A 21,300-nucleotide genomic window follows, 5' to 3' on the forward strand; every position below is an offset into this window, starting at 1 on the left:
TAAATTTGCTGTCCCCTCAAAATAACTCAACACACAGCCATTAATGTCTAAACCGCTGGCAACAAAAGTGAGTACACCCCTAAGTGAAAATGTCCAAATTGGGCCCAATTAGCCATTTTCTCTCCCCAGTGTCATGTGACTTGTTAGTGTTACAAGGTCTCAGGTGTGAGGAGCAGGTGTGTTAAATTTGGTGTCATCGCTCTCACACTCCCTCATACTGGTCACTGGAAGTTCAACATGGCACCTCATGGCAAAGAACTCTCTGAGGATCTGAAATGTGTTTGTAAAATTTACAAACTTTGAAGTGTTGATTTTATCTATAATCTTAATCCTCTGTTTTAATACCATAAATTGTGCTTGACTGAGTGTTGTTACAAATAACTTTGCACATAACCCATGTATACACCAATGGTTACATTCTCAATGACTTTAAGTCCTCACACCCAAAATGGGCTGTGACCCTGAACAGCTATTCACATGCATAACTATTAACTCTGATAACTCTGTACTAACATAGGAAGACTTTTATTACAGGAAAAGGTAAGAATTAAAGTGAAAAATATCATTACTTTATTAGGTAAGGTAATTAATGTCACAATTTATGACACTAATTAATGGGGAGAATTTAGAAAGACAATGTTTGTACAGTATTTTGGAACAGGATGTATTTTAAATTCTTATGTATATCTTAAGGTATAACACGTTGATCATAATATTTAACCATATTCATTGCTTAAATTTGAAAGTTAAATTTTTATTGCCATTTGAATGGCTGCAGTTTTCATGGAGTGACCCAAATTTGATATTCATGAAAAGCCCATGAAATCGGAAAGACTGTAATATGAAACCTGTCGTTTCAAATAGGAAATTAATGAAATACAAAATGTTATTTTATGTTTATTTCTTCTCCCTGTGTACTGGGTGCCATCATCCAGCATGTTCCCGACTATATCGGCGCGCATTCCTCCTCCAGCCCTAATGAAGACCTTTAGTTTGGCATATTTGCTTTAAACTTGAACTAATGTCTCATAGAGATGCTGCAGTGTTCTTCACTGCATAGTGTCCTGCTTTTCTATAAAAGCATTGGTGAGGACTCTTGGTTTCTCTTCATGGTTTTTTCCATTTCATGGTGCTGTTGAATCTACGGTTATGCTGTTAAATGTCTTATTTATTTATTTTTATTTTATTTTATTTTCATAGATTTGTCTTCTGCCACTGGGAAATTCTTATTTTTTTTTTTTAGTTTGGTAGTTATTTTGTGCTTTCTGCTCTGTGAGCTTTGCTTTTTATCGAGTTTTATGGGCCTCACTAAATGCAAATCAGCTATGCCGTGCACGTTCCCGGAAATTTACGGGTTTTAAGAAAATCTGCGTTTTCAAAGCTTTTGTAAATCTGGGAGAAATGTTTAGTTTGGGTTTGCTTACACAAACACTGACACACACTTTACTAAAGGATTGATAAATGAGGCCTGCTGTTGGATAAAACATGCTGTAATCATGACTATGATTGTTAATACTTAACACAAATCACACCTTCAAGACTCTTATATTAAACATGCATTTAGCGCATTACTTTTAATGTTCCTTTTCCCAGTGTCGGACCTCTGCACAGTGACTTGCAGTATGATGTTAGTGCCAGTAAAGAGGGCTTTGTATTGACTCCAATGGAGGGCAAATCAGAAGACTTTAAAGCCTTTGCACTGGCCGGTGTCACTTTTGAGGTAATGTTGCGTGTGAATAAATCCACCACAAATCACCAGATTTTAATAAATGCTCTAGACTGGCTATCTCGGATTTGCTTCATACGTTCTAGAAATTGTCACAATTCCCAATAAATAGTCAAATGACTGTCATGTTTGAAGTTTTAGTGCATACACCTAGTTGCTAAAAAATAACATAACACCATTAGTCTACATGAGCAATCTCAACTAGAGGAGAATAATTATTGATTTGCTCCTACAGATGGATGGATGGATGTATGGATGGAATAGTTCAAAAGTAATGACTTATGGAACATTGTAACTTTTTCCTGTAGCACTCATTTTCACTGAAAAATTAGGGCCACACCCCGTCTTAAAGCGTCTATATCTCTTAAAAACTAATGCAGATACAAGTCTGAAATTTGTACACTATTTATAGCAAATACAGGGATTACTTCCAGAAGCTATGAGGCAAATCTAAGATGGCCAGTCAGGAGCCCTTAGATGATTTCACATGGACTGACCCATGTATGCATGCATATGTACATACGTGCATTCCTATTCTTAAAAAAAAAAAAAAAAAAAAAAAAAAATTCTTTATTGAAAATATTCTATATATTAGGGCATGTTCACACATTTATTAAACCATTTTCTGAGCAAAATCAGCAAGATTTTTATACCTTTGGTGTGTTTGCTATTTGGTTTTCTTCAGTTTCACACTGCACATATGCGGTATAAAATTTGCGTGTAAAACTTTCATTCATTGTTCTGAAATATGGCAATTATAAAATTTAAACAAACCTTATGTTATACCATTTGTGTGTAAACATTGAAGAACTGTTAGTAGAATAGCAGTGATCACATTCATCAAAAATCTGCAGTAATTCAGAATGCTTGTTGCTGCTCTGCATCAGTCTGTTTTTCTTAACAGATTAAAGCAGAGGATGGTCTACCTCTGTCTGGAGTGCTTCTCTCTCTCAGTGGTGGAAACTTCCGTTCCAATCTACTCACACAGGACACAGGACTCCTGACCTTTAACAACCTGGTAAACAACAACCAATGTGAAAACATTCACAATACTGAGCTGACCCTTATCGCTACCGTATCATTACGAATTTACTAGTAAAAGTAAATCCTTTTGTTTCATAGGTTCATTTTACTCATAGTTATTTAGTATTGGGTACTGCTTAAATGAATTCTGCAGTACTGATATTCTGCTTATACTCCCATCATTGTGAAGGTGTAAAGACTGCTTAGTGGTTGTCTTATATAAAGGTTAAAATAATTACTCTTATAAAAGTGTTTTTCACTGCTATTCAGTGCACTCAACCTCCCCCCACAGAGTCCTGGCCAGTACTACTTCAAACCCATGATGAAGGAGTTTCGCTTTGAGCCCTCCGCTCAGATGATCACAGTAGAAGAAGGCCAGAGCCTCCGTATCCCCATCATTGGCTTCAAAACTGCATACAGGTACATCATGCAAGTGTGGATATGTACAGAAATCTGATCTTACATGGATTTTTTTTTTTTTTTTTACATTTAAAACTGGAAATGAACAGTTTTAGAATTTAAAAAAAAATTTAAACAAAGAAAGGAAATGTTCAATATCTTGAATATTAAATATTCAAGGTTATATTACTTATTCAAGAGTCTATAACATTTCTAGGTCACTATTTAATTTGATCCAAGAAGGATCATCAGGTTTTACACAAACATGTGGAGTCCATGAGTGCATGCTGGCATTAAAATAAAAGGGGGATCTAGCTAATACTAAGAAATTCTAAAATGCATGTAAATATTTTTGAGATTCTACTTTTTACGCAAGTTGCTGTTGATATTAGGCTATTTTAAGTTGGTCAGTTGTCCACAAACTTATAATCACACCCATACACTGATCAACCAAAAAAAAAAAAAAATTAAAACACCTGCCTAATATTGTGTAGGTCCTCCTTGTGCCACCAAAATAGTTCTGACCCATCAAGGCATGGACTTGATGGGTCAGACCTCCTGAAGGTGTGCTGTGGTATCTGGCACCAAAACGTTAGCAGAAGTCCTCTGAGTTACGAGGTGGGGTCTCCATGGATTGGACTTGTTTGTCCAGCGCATCTCGCAGATGCTTGATTGGATTGAGATCTGGTGAATCTGGAGGCCAAGTCAACACCTTGAACTGTTTGTCATGTTCTTCAATACATTCCTGAGCAATTTTTGCAGGGTGCATTATGTTTCTGAAAGAGGCCACTGCTATTAGGGAATATCGCTGCCATGAAGGGGTGAACTTGGTCTGCAACAATGTTTAGGTAGGTAGTACATGTCAAAGTAACATCCACATGAATGCCAGGACCCAAAGTTTCCCAGCAGAATATTGCCCAGAACATCACACTGCCTCTGTCAGCTTGCCTTCTTCTCATAGTGCATCCTGGTGCCATCTCTTCCCCAGGTAATCGACGCATATGCACCCGGCCGTGCACATGATGTACAACCCCAATTCCAATTTGGGACACTGTGTAAAATGTAAATAAAAACAGAATGCAATGATTTGCGAATCATATGGGTTTGAGATTTGCAAATCATTGCATTTTGTTTTATTTACATTTATTCACATTTTACACCACGTCCCAACTTTTTTGAAATTGGGGTTGTACAAGAACACGTGATTCATCAGACTACTGTCTGTGCCAAATGCACAGCAAGCTGTGATGCACTGTGTGTTCTGACACCTTTCTATCAGACGCAGCGTTAACTTTTTCAGAAGTTTGTGCTACAGTAGCTCTTCTGTGGGATTGGGCCTTTTCACACTCCATGTGCATCACTGAGCCTTCGGCACCCATGACCCTGTCGCCGGTTCACCAGTTAGCCTTCCATAGACCACTTAACCACCCCACAAGGCCTGGCATTTTTGGAGATGCTCTGACCCCGATGTCTAGCCATGACAATTTGGCCCTTGTCAAAGTCGCTCAGATCCTTACCATTTTTCCTGATTCCAACACATCAACTTCAAGAACTGACTGTCTGCTTGCTGCCTAATATATCCCACACCTTGATAGGTGCCATTGTAACAAGATAATCAATGTCATTCTCTTCACCTGTCAGTGAAAGCTGAAAGCACACAATTGTATAGAGTGTCTTTGTATGCTGTAGCATTACAGTTTACTTTCACTGGAACTAACAGGCTGAGTCTAAATGTTTGAGATTGACAATGCCCCTGTGCACAATGCATGAAGTCATGGTTTGCCAAGGATGGAGAGGAAGAACTCGTGTGGCCTGTACAGAGCCCTGACCTCAACCCCACTGAATACCTTTGGGATGAATTGGAATCCCTACTGCACCCCAGACCTTCTCGCCCAACGTTGGTGCCTGATCTCACTAATGCTCTTGGACATAAATTTCCGATCTAAATTTGAAATGTCTTTCACTTTTGGCAATATAGTATGTCATTTGTAATTACAAATGTATTCAATTTAAAAGAATGCAAAATAGAAGCATTTTAATTAGTGGTCTCAGACTTTTGGACCTCACAGTATAACTCATTAAGCTAACAATAATTATTGTTTTTATACAATGTTAAATATATCCTTTTATTTAATTCAATGTATGTTCACTGTAAAATGATCAGTAACTAATGATCATTGAACTGATTGGTGGACATTCAGAGTTCACTGGTATCTAATTTTGGAATGATTTGGTAAAAGTTTGATCTTGATATGTTGTGACCATTGCACCATTTTTGGTATCTTGCTTTTTTTTTGTCTGTAGTTGCTATGGCACAGTGCAGTCTCTGGGAGGCGATGCTGAACAGGGGGTGGCTGTAGAGGCTGTAGGCCAGGGTGAGTGCAGCATATACAGTGAGGACACAGTGACTGATGAAACAGGCCGGTTCCGACTTCGAGGACTGCTGGTAAGACTTACTGTCAGTTATGCTAATATGATTGACAATAAATGGAATGTGAGCTTCTTATGCTCAACCTACCCTTGATTACACCTTTCTACCAGTAGGGGTTTCTGCATACGCATAGTCAGATGTAATTCGAAATATATACACATCCTAACGCACAAGAATATCTCATTCTATTATTAGAAATGTGTGTGTGTGTGCACGGTTTATGCACAAAACTATGCATACACATAATTGATCAATCTACAGTCCCCTCCGAAAGTATTGGAAAGGCAGGGCTAATTCTTTTGTTTTTGCTATACATGGAAGATGTTTGAGATAAATGAGACGATAGGTCAGAAATTTGTACATCATATCAGCAATTTGTGCCACAGTAGCTCTTCTGTGGGATCGGACCAGACGGGCTCGTCTTCACTCCGCATTTATCAGTGAGCCTTGGGCACCCGTGACCTTGTTGCTGGTTCACGGTTCGCTGGACTTGTGTGAAAATCTGATGTTTTAGGTCATATTTATACAGATATGTAGAAAAATTCTAAAGGGTTCACAAAGTTTCAAGCACCACTGTTCTGGATGTGCCCAAGGATTCAGAAATTGGGAAGTGAGGAAGGGGTTGCTTGGATAAAGTTTAGTTATCACCCTTTCTGTGTATTTTGGCAGCTGACATGGACAGCATAATGCTAAGTTAACCATATTAATTGCTGAATATTATTATTTTTGGCAAGAAAATCTGTCCTTAAACACTGGGTATTTAATAATATACCCTCGCAGGGGGATTGGTATGGGGAAGTCTTAAGATTATTACCTCTGGAGAGAGTGATGTTTTTATGCATGATAATATAAGTGGTTTAAGCTCTAGAGGTGGGTCATTAACTCCCCAGGTGTGAAATACATCAATACTTATGCCAATTGACATTCCCTCGCATACAGTCATTCTAAAACAAAAAGTGTCTCATGCACAATTTAAATCAATGTATTATTTTATGTGAATGAATGAACAGGATGGTTTTCACAACATGTTGTAACAAAGACACTAGTAATAATCCAGTACTCAAAAATATATTGTTTTATGGCCCTAGATTGTTGTCCTTAAATATTTTTTTACTAAGTTTAAACTTTTTCTTAAAACTACAAACATGTACATACATGTTGCTCACACATTATTATAGCACAGTTTGTGCTGAATATAATGTAATTTTTGAGACTTTTTCCATTAATATGCTGTAAGTAAATGATATAAGAACAAATGTCAGGGAGTCAAAACATCTCCAGGATCCAAAAGAAAAAATGCCTCTAACTCCTCAGGATTAACATATGGCAACCAATTGTAAATGAAGTACATCTGCTGAAAGTGAAGACTTTTTTATGTACTTTATCTGCCTTAAAAATGTATGATAACCATCTAGTGTGTGTTTGTGGCTATATGTTTGTGTTTTGGTTACACTTGTTCTGTTAAATGTATGCAAAAGACTGATGTAAAACTAATGTAAAGCCAAAAGGAACCACAAATTAGAAGAATCTTCATATTTATTTTGTTTTATTATAATCAAGCACACCCGCAAGGAAAAAAGTGTTAATATAGTGTACCTGTTAATATATTACCCAAAAGATTGCTTAAGGTATAAAAGGTGTACCTTTTGAGGGTATCAACCCAGTGATGAGAAAAGGTACCCTTTTTTCTGAGAGTGCATTAGAGCACCCGAAGTTTGTATTGGTACTCTTGTGATTGACACGATGTTTTTACAGTATCGGATAAAAGTAGTATTAATTTTGTCAGCTATTTTTAAAATTTAGTCCTAGTCCTGTGTCACATGTCCTACTTTTTTTTTTTTTAAATCATATTTAGTCAGCTTTATCCCTTTTTTTAAAAAAAAATTTATTATTATTTATTTATTTAAATTTATTTTTATTTTATTTTAAGTTGACTTAAAACAGGGCACACCTGGGCAACAAGAAACACTGGTCAATCACATGTTCCAATATTTTTGATCACTTGAAAAATGAGTGGATTCAAACAAAAGGTGATGGTATAAGTTGTTGATGTAAATATCAGGAAATTAAAGTTGAAATTCTGATCTATCGTCTTGTATTAAATTTTTGATCTCAAACCCAAATGTCTTGTGTACAGAAAAAAAAATTGAATTGGCCTTTCTTGAATTGGCCAATACTTTGAGAGGGGATTGTAGTTGCAAAACTTAGTGCTAAGTAACTCTCTCCGTTTGTTGTTCCCTAAAACTGACTTTCTTACTCATGGTATTTGTCTGCCCGTTTGTGAGGACTGTGCATTCCCTTTTCTGTTCCTCCACACTGAAACGAGTTCTAACGTGCATTATTGTAGACTATAGCTACTTCTTGTTATGGCCCCTGCTTGAAGTTACACTATATGGCCAAATGTTTGAGGACTCCTGCCCATTATGCGCATATGTGTGCCTTCCCCATACATTGTTGCCACAAAGTCACAAGCACGCTTTGCGTAGGATGTACTAAGGGGACTAAGGGGCCCAAACCTGTTCCAGCATGACACTGCCCCTGTTCATAAAGCGAGGTCCATAAAGACATGGTCTGCCAAGGTTGGTATGGAAGAAATCTATTGGCTTTAACCTAAAGCCCTGAGACCTTTGGTTAGACTTGGACCACTGACTGGGCACCAGGCCTTCTTGCCTGACATCAATGCCAGAAATCACTAATGCTCCTGTGGCTGAATGGGCAAATACCCACAGCCATGTTCCAAAATCTAGTGGAAAGCCTTCCTAGATGTCTGGGTTATTATAACCAAAAGGAGACTAAATCTGAAATGGGACCAACACATATGGGTGTGATGGTCAGGTGTACACAAACTTTTGGCCATGTAGTGTATGTTTGACAGTTCAAGAGGAATAGATAGTCAGTAAATGGTTAAGTATGGTTAAAAAATACTTTAAAGGTCTTCCAGTGTATTGTTTACAACTGTTTGCAGTTGTTGTCTTTAGTCAGGGTATAAATTTGCCCAATATAATACTGATTATTGGATGGGGGAGGGGCTATTAATACATGGAAATATCCAACAGCTATAGAGGTCCTGCTGCCATTTGCAATTTGCACCTTATCTGTCCTAGAAAGAGTCTAAATGTGTTGAGGATCCCACCTGTGCGCCTTCTGGTCATGTGGATGAGATTATCTAGCTAGTAGCATCCCAATGTACTGTATTTAAGCACTACAATTGTAAGAATTCATTTTGAATGGGTATTGATTGTTTTTTGTACTGTTTGTCTTCATTTGTTCCCCTCCCTCCCCCCAGCCTGGGTGCACTTATGTCATTCAGCTGAGTGGAGAGGGCAATGATCACATAGAGAGAGCACTTCCTCAGCACAGAACCATTGAGGTAGGAAAATTGCATTAGTTTTTGTTTTTTTGTTTTTTACACATATTAAAAACGTTTCTAAATGTTAAATGCTCATGTTGTAGGTGGGTAGCAGTGACGTAGACGGGGTCAACATCATCGCCTTCAGACAAATTGATCAATTTGACCTGAGTGGCAATGTTGTAACTTTATCTGAGCATCTTCCAACTCTGTTGGTAAGTATATTCCTACTAAGTATATTAAAATCCATTTGCTTGTTTTGAAAGTATTAATGCACTTCTGTTCCCAGGTGAAGCTCTACAAGAGTGACAATCTTGACAGTCCCTTCCAAAGTGTGCCACTGGGCCAATCACTTTTCTTCCACTTCTCCCCTCTCCCACATGATGGAGAGGTAAATCCCCCAAACTTGTGACTGTTTAAGCTTTATGCTTAACATTCATTATTACATACTAATCATATTTGTTTTCCACTGCAGAGTTATGTTTTAATGCTGGACACCAATCTTCCTCGCTCCCAGTATGACTTTAAACTTCCTCAGGTCTCCTTCACATCCTCCGGCTACCATAAACATGTGACGCTCACTTTCAACCCTACTGTATGTACACCCAAAATGGTCTATGGATAGAAAGCTAGGCTTTTGTAGATTTGTCTCATTTGAAAATGATGTTTCCATTTATTCTCCATAGCGAAAACTTCAAGATCAAGAGGTTGCTCAGGGATCGTACATAGCACTGCCTCTAACTTTGCTGCTCTTACTGGTGGTGTACAATCATGAACGGGTAATTATTAATTTCAATGTTCTTTTAGAATAATTTGCACTAAATTTCTTTTTGTGCCTGATTTGTAGTAGATTGATATAACAATAGTATATTGGGTATAGCAAATTACACCAAAATGTCCGTTTCATACAAACATAAATATAGCTATATTTATTTTGATCTAATGGATTAATGTGTTTAATTGTACAAGAAAGGTACACTTAAATCCCATGCACACTCAGGTCTTTTCTGCTCTAGGGTTTTTGTAATGGGGATATTTCCACAAAATAATTTCTCAACCAACTCCGGGCCAAAAAGTGACACAGGGCTGCTCGTATCACTGGGCTAGCAGGGCTAAGCCAAATCCTGTCTTTCAAAGATTAAAAAAAGATCACATTTGCTGCCCATATCATGTTATTGGCAGATGCTAAATGTTTTAAAGAGGAATATTTTGTTTCGTTGTGAAAGAGTGCAACGGCATTACCAGTGGCCATAAGAAAAACACACAGTATGAAATGAAGCAAAGCTAACTGTACTGAGCCCAGTGCTGTAGATTCATACAGTCTACCTGTGGCAGTGTCATGTGATTACACAGTGACACGTCCCTATCTCCATTTGGGCTGTTGTATTCTAGACAATTTCAGTGGCATGTCCGGTCTACGTCATTTAACAGCTGTGTTACAGATTCAGTCACAGTGGACAGTGATCATTTACTCATGTAATCATTTACATTTATCAACATTTTTTTCCCCCAATAATGCATAGAAACTAAAAGCATATAGACCAAGTACACATTGTTTAATCAAAATACAAATTACACAAAAAGGACAGATGATGGTAAATACATTACATTTACTGTATATGGCAATTTAGAAGCTGTAGCATTTACCAACATCTGTTGCATACAGCTGTGCATATGTGATAAATGTACATATTCGAGTGAAGTTTAGAACTTGTTCTCTGCACACTTTGAATGGTTCATATCAGTCGTATCAGATGTTTCATTTATCAGTCATTGCTACCGAATAGCAAGATTGATGTGGAGGTGTTTCACGGATATACCCATTTCACAATATCTTATTACAAAAAGTAATAACAAAATTACACAAGTGTATAATTTTTCTACATGATCTCCATTTTTTTCAATGCAATTGTTTCAGCATTTAAATGGGTCTGGATTCCATTAGAAAAACATTTAATTGTAATTTTACTCACCTTTTGTACAAAGCCATGGATACACTACCGTGTAGTCTGCTGCACAAGTTGATACACCAATTAACGTACATTAAAATTCAAATCCTGTCATTAATTATGAGTATAGACTACTGTGACTGCTGAAAATATTTGGCCTGAGTATTTAGATGTATTCATAAATGAAACCAGCAGCACTTTTTTGTGTATTTTATAAGATATGCGTTAGGATTTCTTTTATGAGCTTACTGTAGAGCCTGCTGCAGTATCAGCCATTCACTGTCACTAATTGTTCATGAAACCTGCCATTATCTATAGCAGTGGGGTTGAACTAACCTCTTACTCTCAACTGATCTTAGTAATATTTATATATGGCTGTTGGGCTATAGCAAGGTACATTAACACCCTCTTCTTACAAACACACAAAAATTATAAAGTCGAGACATGATGTATTTTATTTAATTTGCATAAATTATTAATTTAAAAAACATAAATCCCTTCAAAATCATGGTTGATGCAGTAATGGTATGCACTCTGTGGTCTGCAGATGATCCCGCTCTTCCTGCAACTGCTCAGCCGCGTTCAGGGCGTCCGCAGCCTGGCCCAGACTAGCAATGATGGACAGGCCATGGAGGATGCCAAGCGCCCATCCAAGCGTCCCAAGACACGACGCACATGAGACACCAGGGCCATACCCACTACTCATTATTTCTGGCCAAAACATGACCATTTTGATATCTCTGGATTATTAAAAAAAAACTGTGAAGGCCAATGGGATTTCCACCATTTACATTCATCTTATAATACTTTTCTTTGCATGGACTGTCTCCCTAGTGTCCTCATCAGTAGACTGCGGTACATTTGATGTGCATTGATAACTGTCTGGTCCCTGGTATATGTGACTGAGGTTCAGAGATCTTTTGTGAATGGTGGTCCTCTGTGAATGGTGGATGTGAAATGATACCTGTGTTTTTATATGTTGTAGATTCTAAGGCAGGACTTGTGATCCAAGAAATTAATAATTATGATTATGGTTTATTAATTAAATATTTATTAACAAGTAGAATCAGTTTGCCCAAATTTTCCTAGACTTTTTTGTTTTACATTTTGATCGTAGGTTTTAAATTTCTATTGATCAACTTTTTCCATAACAGATATCATGCATGAAATGACTGATTTTTAAGTGTCCCGTTTGAACATGCATCTCTAGGTGTGAACTGCAAATTTTCCAGCAATGCTTCACCTTGACTATTCTGTAAGTATTTTGCGAGGCTTTCGATCACAGCCCCTAGCATGAGATCAGAGGGTCCTTTTGCATTTGCAGAGATAAAATAACAATAATCCCAAAAATACTCCTGCGTGTGTTTGACTGTTGTGTGGCTTTGACATTGGAATTATAAGAGTGTCTGACTTTTGACAAAAAAAAACAGTTAATTAGACCCTGACCATGATCAGTGTTAACTTCGTTAATGAAAACTATGGCAAAATTGTCCGTCGACGACCTTTTCCCCCCTCATGACTAATTTGAGACGATGACAAGACGACATCGACGTCATAAAACACTGTGACTGTATCAACATGGGTGTTGACGAAAAAAGGCGAGAATAAAATGTAGGCTAGTTGTTTGTTTGTTTGTTTTTTTTAAAGAACTTTACCAAAATATCTCTTTATATTTGTCAACACAAAAGAGGATACAAAATATTATACATTGCTTTTCCCCCTAAGTTACAATCCAAATATCCTGTTTATTGAATGGTATGAGGGTCAATTTCCTTTCTTGACTTTAAAGCAAGCACAGAGGGGCGTGCCTTTCAAACTAACCTCGTTTTGGCTAGACTCAGGGCTGCAAATTGGGACGACGCGGAGGACTGAGTCTGGGAAGTGAATTTTGATAATAAATAAATAAATAACCGAGACTTTCCCGTGCGCACGTGTTAGTTTCTGGTGTGTGTGTATAGCTCTCTTCTGGTTGGGTCATTGCCACAGGATGAGATAGGGATGAGAACGTGATTACATACTTATGTCGGGAAGCAAGGACAGAAGTAAAGTCTTTGTAGCCTATTCAAGGCCAAGTTTAATATCGCTATAAATTCACGTGCATCCATGCTATCGGTTTCTTTGTGTGTAAATGAGCGATGGCTAAATATAAAGTGAGAAAATACTCAATTGATTATGGTAAACGAATGTGTGAAAAGAATTAGACGGCTGATAAATGACATTAATGATTGTTGTAATAAGGATCTGTTATTAAATAGCCTACTAATAAGGAAGAAATGATTAGATCTACATTAGATGATTTGTACCAGAAAAAGGTACAAGGGGCATGTATACGATCCAGAGCAAAATGGATTGAAGATGGAAAGAAAAACAGTTCCAATTTCAGTAGATTAGAAAAAAACGAGACAGGGAAGAAATGCAATTACTACTCTCAATGTAAATAATAAAATTGTGACTGGTCCAAGAGAAATAGATAATGAAGTATTTAAGTTTTATCAAAGCCTATATTCATAATCTTTTTCTCAGGCAAACTCTGAGAAAATTTCTTTTAAAAAGTAGATCCTTTTATTAAAATTGACCCAGATTTTAAAACCATATGTGACTCTGGTTTAAACATTGCGGAAATTGATATGGCTGTAAAGAAAATGGCTTTGGGGAAATCACCAGGTCAAGACAACTAACTTTTATCAGTTTTTCTGGACTGATATAAGAGAAATGCTCTTTGAAGCATTGAAGGAATGCATATAAAGTAATACACTAGCCCAGGGGTTCCCAAACTTTTCCAGGGCAAGGCCCTCCAAATGGCATTAACATTTGACCGAGGGCCCCCTTTTGCAAGATGTCTTTAAAGCACATTAAAAATACAGACTTGTGAGTATATCCCCCTTTTTTATTATTAATAATTACCTTTTTCATCTTTACATTAGATATTGATTGTGTGGGGTTGTCTGAGAGTGAGAATCATGAATTTATTTATTTTTCACACCAAATTGTTGAAGCCCCCCGGGCGCCCCCTGGCGGCCCCCACTTTGAAAACCACTGCCCTAGCCTACTAACAGTGAAACAAGCTATAATTGTGTTAATACCAAAAAAAAAGAGAAAAGAAGAAAACAAGGAGATTTGATATTAAAAGGGGAATGTGTCAAGGAGACCCAGTCAGCCTGCTTCTTTTCTTACTTGCAGTTGATTTACTAGCACTGTATATTAAAATAATGAAAGTATAAAAACATTAAATATTTTGGGTAGATCCTTGATAATTACACAACTAGCGGATGATACAACCTTAGTTTTAAAGAACTATGATCAAATACCTAATGCCTTAAAAGCAGTATCTTTCTTTTCAAATACTTCAGGGTTATATTTAAACTTGGAAAAAGTGTGAGATCTTGAGTATTCATGATAATACACAAAATTTTATTTATAATATTCCAGTCAAAAATGAGATTACATACTTGGGAATAACTATTACTAAAAGCTGCAGTGACAGGGAAGAAAATAATATTCAAAAAATAAATTATATATATATTGAATAGCTGGTTACAAAGAAATATTTCCATTTTTGTAAGAATTTTATTAACATTTATTTTGTAAAGAAAAAGGAGTTTGGGCTGTAATGCATTTAATGGATGAAGAAGGTAATATGTTAAGTTACAATAATTGTAAGATACAGTTTAATTTAATATTCTTTAGTTGTCAAAGCTATTCCTGTAGTTTTGAGGAATCTAATTAAAGGTATATTACAGTATTTTTCTGTAATACCTACTTTTGTTGATTGACGGTTATAATTTATTGGATGATAAATGTGATTAAGGTTTTGAGATCACTAATTACGAAAGAATATTATTCTCTTCCTGTTTTAAAAGAAAGGTTTTATCTCAAAGGTTTTCAACGGCTGACACTATAAAAGTTAGAACTGTGTCATTTCATTTATTAGCTAAAATGAAGGGAGTACACTTCAAAACAATGTATGACATTCATCCATGTAACGAATATCTAAGAGTAAGGTTGAATTTGGATAGTAATGTATGTACGTTCTATCAAAAAGATATTGAATCTCAGGAACATATTTTCTACAATTGTACTATATTGTTAAGTCCTTTTGGGACAGATTATATGAGTGGTTGATGGCAAAAAAATGTAATACCTGCCATTGACCATCACATTGTTAAATTTGGTGTCTTTATGCAAAACAAAGTGGTTGAATTTTTGTGTAATAATATGTTGATTGCAGCCAAGTTTTTTTTACACAAATGTAGATTTATTTCTCCATGTTTTAAGACATTTAAATGATTTAAAAATTTGATTCCAATTCTTTAAGCAGTTTAAAATGAGGTATGCCTTAAAACTCTCTACATTTCTGGCAACATATATGTTTGGGGGGATTAACCCCCCAAATTATAACATCGATTAAATGTAATTTAATCGATGTTATAATTTGCTTTATATGTTTTGGTATTATTTTCTTATTTATTTATTTATTATTATTATTATTCTTGTGTTTATGATATGCTGCTTGGACTTATTGTTGATGTGTTTAACAGTGATGATGCCTGTTTCATATTTGAAACGGTTTAATAAAGTTAAGGGGGGGGGAATGAATGATGGCAATGACTCAAACGGAGGAGAACTATACACACACCGGAAACTGTAACAAAGTCTCTGTGATTTTATTGGGCATGAGCCCCAATAAAATTTTCCTGATAAATCATTGTCTGATGAAGTAGATACATCTGAAAATAGGCTTTCCTATTCATTGGCTGTTATCATTTACATCATTTGAATGATTTAAAACATGATTGTAACGCCAGCTGAAGAGGAAATATCCTGCACATCCTCTTCAATCATATGCCCTGCCCCCTCTCCATGCTCCTCCTCCCTGCACGTGTCCCCATGGAAACCTCGACTTTCAGTAAGACTATGATTCATAATATGACACTGTAGCTGAGGAGAGGGAACTACCAGACTAGGCTTATCGCTGTGTTAATGAGTAGTATGTGAATTTGTATTTAGTTGAATAAGGACATCCCATTTTCCAGCTTTAATTTACTTGGCACAGATTTGATCGCTAACGTTAGGTTGTCAGTTGATACAAGAATGCTTGCTTATCTCTTCTAATTTTGGCATTCTGCCACGAACTATGTGGTTTAGTCATCATCAGTGAAAGCTTTTTGAAGTGATTTGTTCATTTAGGGGGCTAGTTAGTTTACTCACGAAAATGCTAATCAAACACACCTGCCTGTCATTTTCAGGTAATGCTGAAGACTTTGGTTAGATGTTTCAGGTGTGTTTGATTAGGGATGGAGCTAAACTCTGCAGGACAGTGCACTGACCCTTCAGGACTGGCCCTTCAGTGTGTGTGTGTGTGTGTGTGTGTGTGTGTGTGTGTGTGTGTATATATATATATATATATATATATATAAATAATACACACATACACACACAGTGGGGGAAATAAGTATTGGACGCGTCAACATTTTTTTCAATAAATATATTTCCCATGAGGCTATTCACGTGAAATTTTCACGAGACATCAGTATTAACTCAAGAAATCCAGAAATTTAAAGTATTCACAACATTAAAGTACATAAATAAAGCTATGTGTAATAATATGGAATTACACGGGAAAAAAAGTATTGAACACGCTAAGAAAAAGCAGTTCTCCAAGGCAACGTAAGGCAAGGAACCAGCTGAAATCCGTAAGCAGTTAGAAAGTAATTATACCTCCTATCTGTGAAAATTAATATCAGCTGGAAAACTGGAAAAACACAAACAACTTGAAATAAACTGATAGTTTTACAATGTTGAAAAAGGAATTGTGCACTATTTCTGTCTCACTATTTGAATTTAAGCATCAGGATCATTGGGTTTTACACAAAATTGTAAAGGGAACATACCAAATACTAAGAAATTGAGAAATTCATGTAAATATTTCTAAGATTCTACTTTTCACTGCAGTTCTTGCTTATAATATCATTTGTAATGAAAGGCTTTGTGTTAAATTGATAGAAACAGAAACAGAAGCACTAGTGGTAGACTAGTGGCCTCAGACTTTTGGACATCACTGTATGTATGTATACTGTATAGTGTGATCTAAAATCAAAACTTTTTCTTTATTCTGATGTTTGATGTGAACATTAACTGAATGGAAATTGTTGGCTTTTTATTTTTATTTTTTATTTTTTTACATATTTGGACAAGCAAACATTTGATCATCTTTGAAACAGTGCCTATTAATAAAGTTGATATACCACAAGGAAAATTAGCTTTTTCAATCATTTATTCAACAGAAATATCAATAGATGGGATATTCTTCTGTGGAAAAAGTAAGTACACCCATTTCCTCAGAAGCTAGTATTGCTCACTTTAGCAGAAATAACCTCTTGTAGGTGTTTTGCATAATTGTCCACCAGGCTTGCTGGAATTTTTAACCACTCCTCCATGCAATGTTCTTTCAGTTACAAGATGTTTGAGGGTTTTCTTGCATGTACTGCCGTTGCAAACCCCCCCCCCAACATTTCAATGGAATTCAAATCCAGGCTTTGACTAGGCCATTCCATAACACTTCATTTCTTCTTTTTGACCCATTCCTTAGGATCATTATCCTGTTAAAAAGTCCACTTTCGTTTCAGTTGCAACTTTCGGACAGATGGCCTCACATTATCATTAAGCACTCTTTGATGCAGAATTCATAGTTGAATCCATGAATGTCCACCACTGTGCATCACAGTTGCTATGAGGTGCTCCTGAAAAGCTGTCTTCAGTCTGCGCCAAACATATCTGCTGTTTCTGTGGCCAAACAACTCTATCCTGCCCTGGTGGAGAGGTACTGCACCACCACCATTTGTGCCCCCAGCCTGTGGACCACCTGGAACTTGAATGGCTGAAGTGCCAGATACCAGAGTGATCAGCACATTGGCATCCTTCATGCGGTGGAGCCATTGGAGCGGACGTGATCAGAACACATGGTGAAAGTGTACCCCAGTACATACTATCGGAGAGTAAGGACCACCAGACACTCCTTCTCAATCATGCTGTACAGTTTCTGGCTGATGTACAGCATGGGGATCTCCTCTCCCTCTACCACCTGGGACAAAACAGACCCGAGCCCTCTGTTCAATGCATCAGTCTGTAAACAAAAGGGAGAGAAAAGTCAAGAGAATGCAACAGCAGGGCCCCACACAAAACCATTTTCACCTGGCAGAAAGCCCGCTCACACTGCTCCATCTACTGAATCGGATCTGGCACCCCCTTTTTAGTGAGGTCAGTCAGCAGGCTGGTGACGTCTGAAAAATAAGGTACAAACCTTCTATAGCAGCCATCCAGACCCAGTAACTACATCATTCCCTTTTTGGTCTTGACTCTCTGGCAGCCTACAATTGCTGCTGTCTTACCCTCCAGATTAGATTACTGTAATGCCTTACTGTCTGGATGTTCCAGTAGGAATATAAATAAGCTCCAGTTAGTCCAGAATGCAGCTGCTAGAGTCCTAACTAGAACTAGAAGATACGACCAAATCACACCAATATTATCAGTACTGCATTGGCTCCCAGTAAAATCTCGCATTAACTATAAAATACTATTATTAACCTATAAAGCACTAAACGGTCTCGCGCCACAATATCTAAGCGACCTTTTGGTTTTATATGATCCGCCACGCCTACTTAGATCAAAAGATGCAGGCTATTTGACGGTACCTCGAATAGTGAAGGCTACAGCAGGGGGAAGAGCTTTCGCTTATAGTGCCCCACAGTTATGGAACAGTCTTCCTATTAGTGTTCGGGACTCAGACACAGTCTCAGTGTTTAAGTCTAGGCTTAAAACGTATTTGTTTACTCAAGCCTACCCTGACTAGATTCTGTTCTACTACTTCGCAGTCATAATAATCTTTTTTTTTCCCTCTCTCCTTTCGCCGAGCCCCACACGAATTTATGGAGATACTAGAGATCCAGATCCTTTCTGCCTCTGGATGGAGCTCAAATCTTCTCTAATTCCAGACTGCTGGGACTACGGCTGCTCCTAAGGCCATACAGACTTCATATAAATCCATAATGAACTTTTTCACACTATCTGTTGTTACCCAGATGAGGATGGGTTCCCTTCTGAGTCTGGTTCCTCTCAAGGTTTCTTCCTCTTAAAACATCTTAGGGAGTTTTTCCTTGCCACGTTCGCCACTCAGTGGTTTGCTCAGTTGGGATAAATTCACACCTTTAATATCTGTATACCGTGTTGATATTTCTGTAAAGCTGCTTTGAGACAATGTCTATTGTAAAAAGCGCTATACAAATAAAATTGAATTGAATTGAATTGAATTACCATTTTGGGGACGCACTTGGCCATAACCCAAATGGAAGCCCAGATACCGTACTTCTACGGACCCAAGATAACATGGAAGAAAGACCTTGATTAATGGTAATGGGTGCAATGGCACTTTTGGGATGACTGGTGGATTCACCAGCTGACATTTGCGACATGCTGCACACCACCTGCTAACATCGCCGTTAATGTCCGGCCAATAAAAATGAGCCATTAGACAGATTAGTGTCTTATCCTGGCCCAAATTCCCAGCATGGAATTATGATGAGCAGCATGGAACACAATTTCTCTAAGGCTTTTTGGGACCAACAACTGGATCATCTCTATCTTAGTTTGCATTACTTGATATAACCTAATTGCTCACTTAGTCAAAGGTGTGCCTCAGGGTCTCATTGTGAGTCTGCTCTAAAGGGAAACCCTGCCAGGGTTGGAGAGGCAGAGCCTCTGTGTCCCCCAGATGAAGCACTGACATTGGTGCCTCGCTACTGCAGGACCCATTCACAAATATTTTTCTCACTAATGCCTGAAATCTTGGCCAATTTGTCCCAAGAATTAGTGAATGGTTGAGGTGAGGACTAAACGCCACCTCTGGTTTATGCTCTTGCTTCCGGAATTTAATACTGATTGGCACCTGTGGATATTTGTGTACATCCCCGTGCACATACCTCACCTTCACCAATTGCATGCCCCGTACTGAATCAGGCTTTGATGGGCTGTGGTCTGGTTACACCCCGAATCCACCATGGCCTGCTGTGCACTCCCTTGTATACTCACTGCCATGCAGTATGTTCCCACTCAATTTGGGGAGGCTTGTAGAATGTCAGGAAACCGGATCAGTATTCCCGCTTCCATAATGGAATGCTGATCCTGGAAATGCCTGGATTTCCCGCAGTGCCAGCAATCCTGCCTGGGCTTTGCCCCAGTTTTGGTGGGCATGGAAGGTTCTACCTGTGTGGAGAGAGAGAGAAGGAGTTATGGGAGATATCAAGTGAAGGAGAAGGAGAGGAGGGAGGGGTATGGAAACCCCAGGACCAGGGAGCTGGTTTTGGGGGAATTGGCCCCTCTTTACAAAGTGCAGGGACAACGGGAGGGTGGGGAAAAAGGGGGGAAACAAGAAAGAGAAGGAATGAGAGAGAGAAGAGGGGGGGCTCACCTGCATCTGGATATGTTGCCATTTGGTCTTCCACCAGTTGGATCACTTCGTCTAGTGAGGCCGGACAGTGTCACTGGACTCACTGTGCCATCTCCTGGGGTAGTGGGGCGACAAACTGCTCCAGCACCACTAGGTCGACCACATCTTCGGCACCACGTTCCTCTGCTGGGCGATTGCAAACGGGCGGCCAAGTGCCGATGGTGCTGTTTGGGGTGCGGCCATCCGATTGCAAGATGGTCTGCTTTAGGTCCAGATACTCTAGCAGGTTCATGACCTGAAGTTGTTGGGCCACAAACGGGGCTTCCCCCAACAGTAGCAGCAGCAGGCGGACCACCCAATGTGCCCACTGTGACTCTGGCCAGCCATATGCTTCTGCAGTATGTTTGAAAAGCTTGACAAATGCCTCCGGTTCATCCTCCAGTCCGATCTTCGAAAGCGTGATGTGGGGCATGGTTGGGGCGGCCACTGGGGCTGCTGCTGGAGTACCCGCTGATTGGACTAGGCTCTGTAGCACCTTCCAGTCCTCAGCCTGAGCTTGGAGCAGGTTCTGGAAGCAAAGCTCCTGATCGGTACACAGCTCAAGGACGGCCTGGTGTTGCGTCTGGTGGATGTCGGCGACGGACTTGATGATCTCAGTGAGTGGAGAGGGCTCCATGATAGCGAATCTTCCTCACTTCCTGGGTTTCAGCACCAGTGTAATACTTCTCCTGGGATGTGTTGGAAATGAGGGATGGGAAGCAGGTTTGTGACAGCACAAAACTGTTGTGATGTGGAGAGAGCTGCGATGGTGACACTGCAGACGACAAATATTGCATTATATACGCAAATGAGTAGTGGAATACTGCTCTGAAGGAAGCAAGAGTAGGCCTTGTTGAAACCTGCAAAAGTTCTGAAAGCGTGTCGACACATCTTTGAACACTTCTCAAGTCTACATTCCCTTTTGTTCTATGTTTAACTGTG

The 21,300-nt window shown here is 38.4% G+C and overlaps 1 protein-coding gene across 1 annotated transcript in view; it reads left to right on the forward strand.

Moving 5' to 3' along the window:
- nomo (nodal modulator) overlaps nucleotides 1-12,229 on the forward strand; it is a 39,817-nt gene extending 27,588 nt beyond the window's left edge. The window contains exons 22-31 of the mRNA XM_053638048.1: nucleotides 1,594-1,720; nucleotides 2,631-2,744; nucleotides 3,042-3,169; nucleotides 5,453-5,594; nucleotides 8,866-8,949; nucleotides 9,033-9,143; nucleotides 9,218-9,319; nucleotides 9,404-9,523; nucleotides 9,615-9,707; nucleotides 11,425-12,229. Of these exons, the coding sequence (XP_053494023.1) occupies nucleotides 1,594-1,720; nucleotides 2,631-2,744; nucleotides 3,042-3,169; nucleotides 5,453-5,594; nucleotides 8,866-8,949; nucleotides 9,033-9,143; nucleotides 9,218-9,319; nucleotides 9,404-9,523; nucleotides 9,615-9,707; nucleotides 11,425-11,556 (1,153 nt within the window). The 3' untranslated portion in view covers nucleotides 11,557-12,229. The remainder of the gene's footprint in view (nucleotides 1-1,593; nucleotides 1,721-2,630; nucleotides 2,745-3,041; nucleotides 3,170-5,452; nucleotides 5,595-8,865; nucleotides 8,950-9,032; nucleotides 9,144-9,217; nucleotides 9,320-9,403; nucleotides 9,524-9,614; nucleotides 9,708-11,424) is intronic.
- The last annotated feature ends 9,071 nt before the right edge of the window (nucleotides 12,230-21,300 follow it).

Source organism: Ictalurus furcatus, chromosome 12 (assembly GCF_023375685.1).
Source record: "Ictalurus furcatus strain D&B chromosome 12, Billie_1.0, whole genome shotgun sequence".
Taxonomy (NCBI): domain Eukaryota; kingdom Metazoa; phylum Chordata; class Actinopteri; order Siluriformes; family Ictaluridae; genus Ictalurus; species Ictalurus furcatus.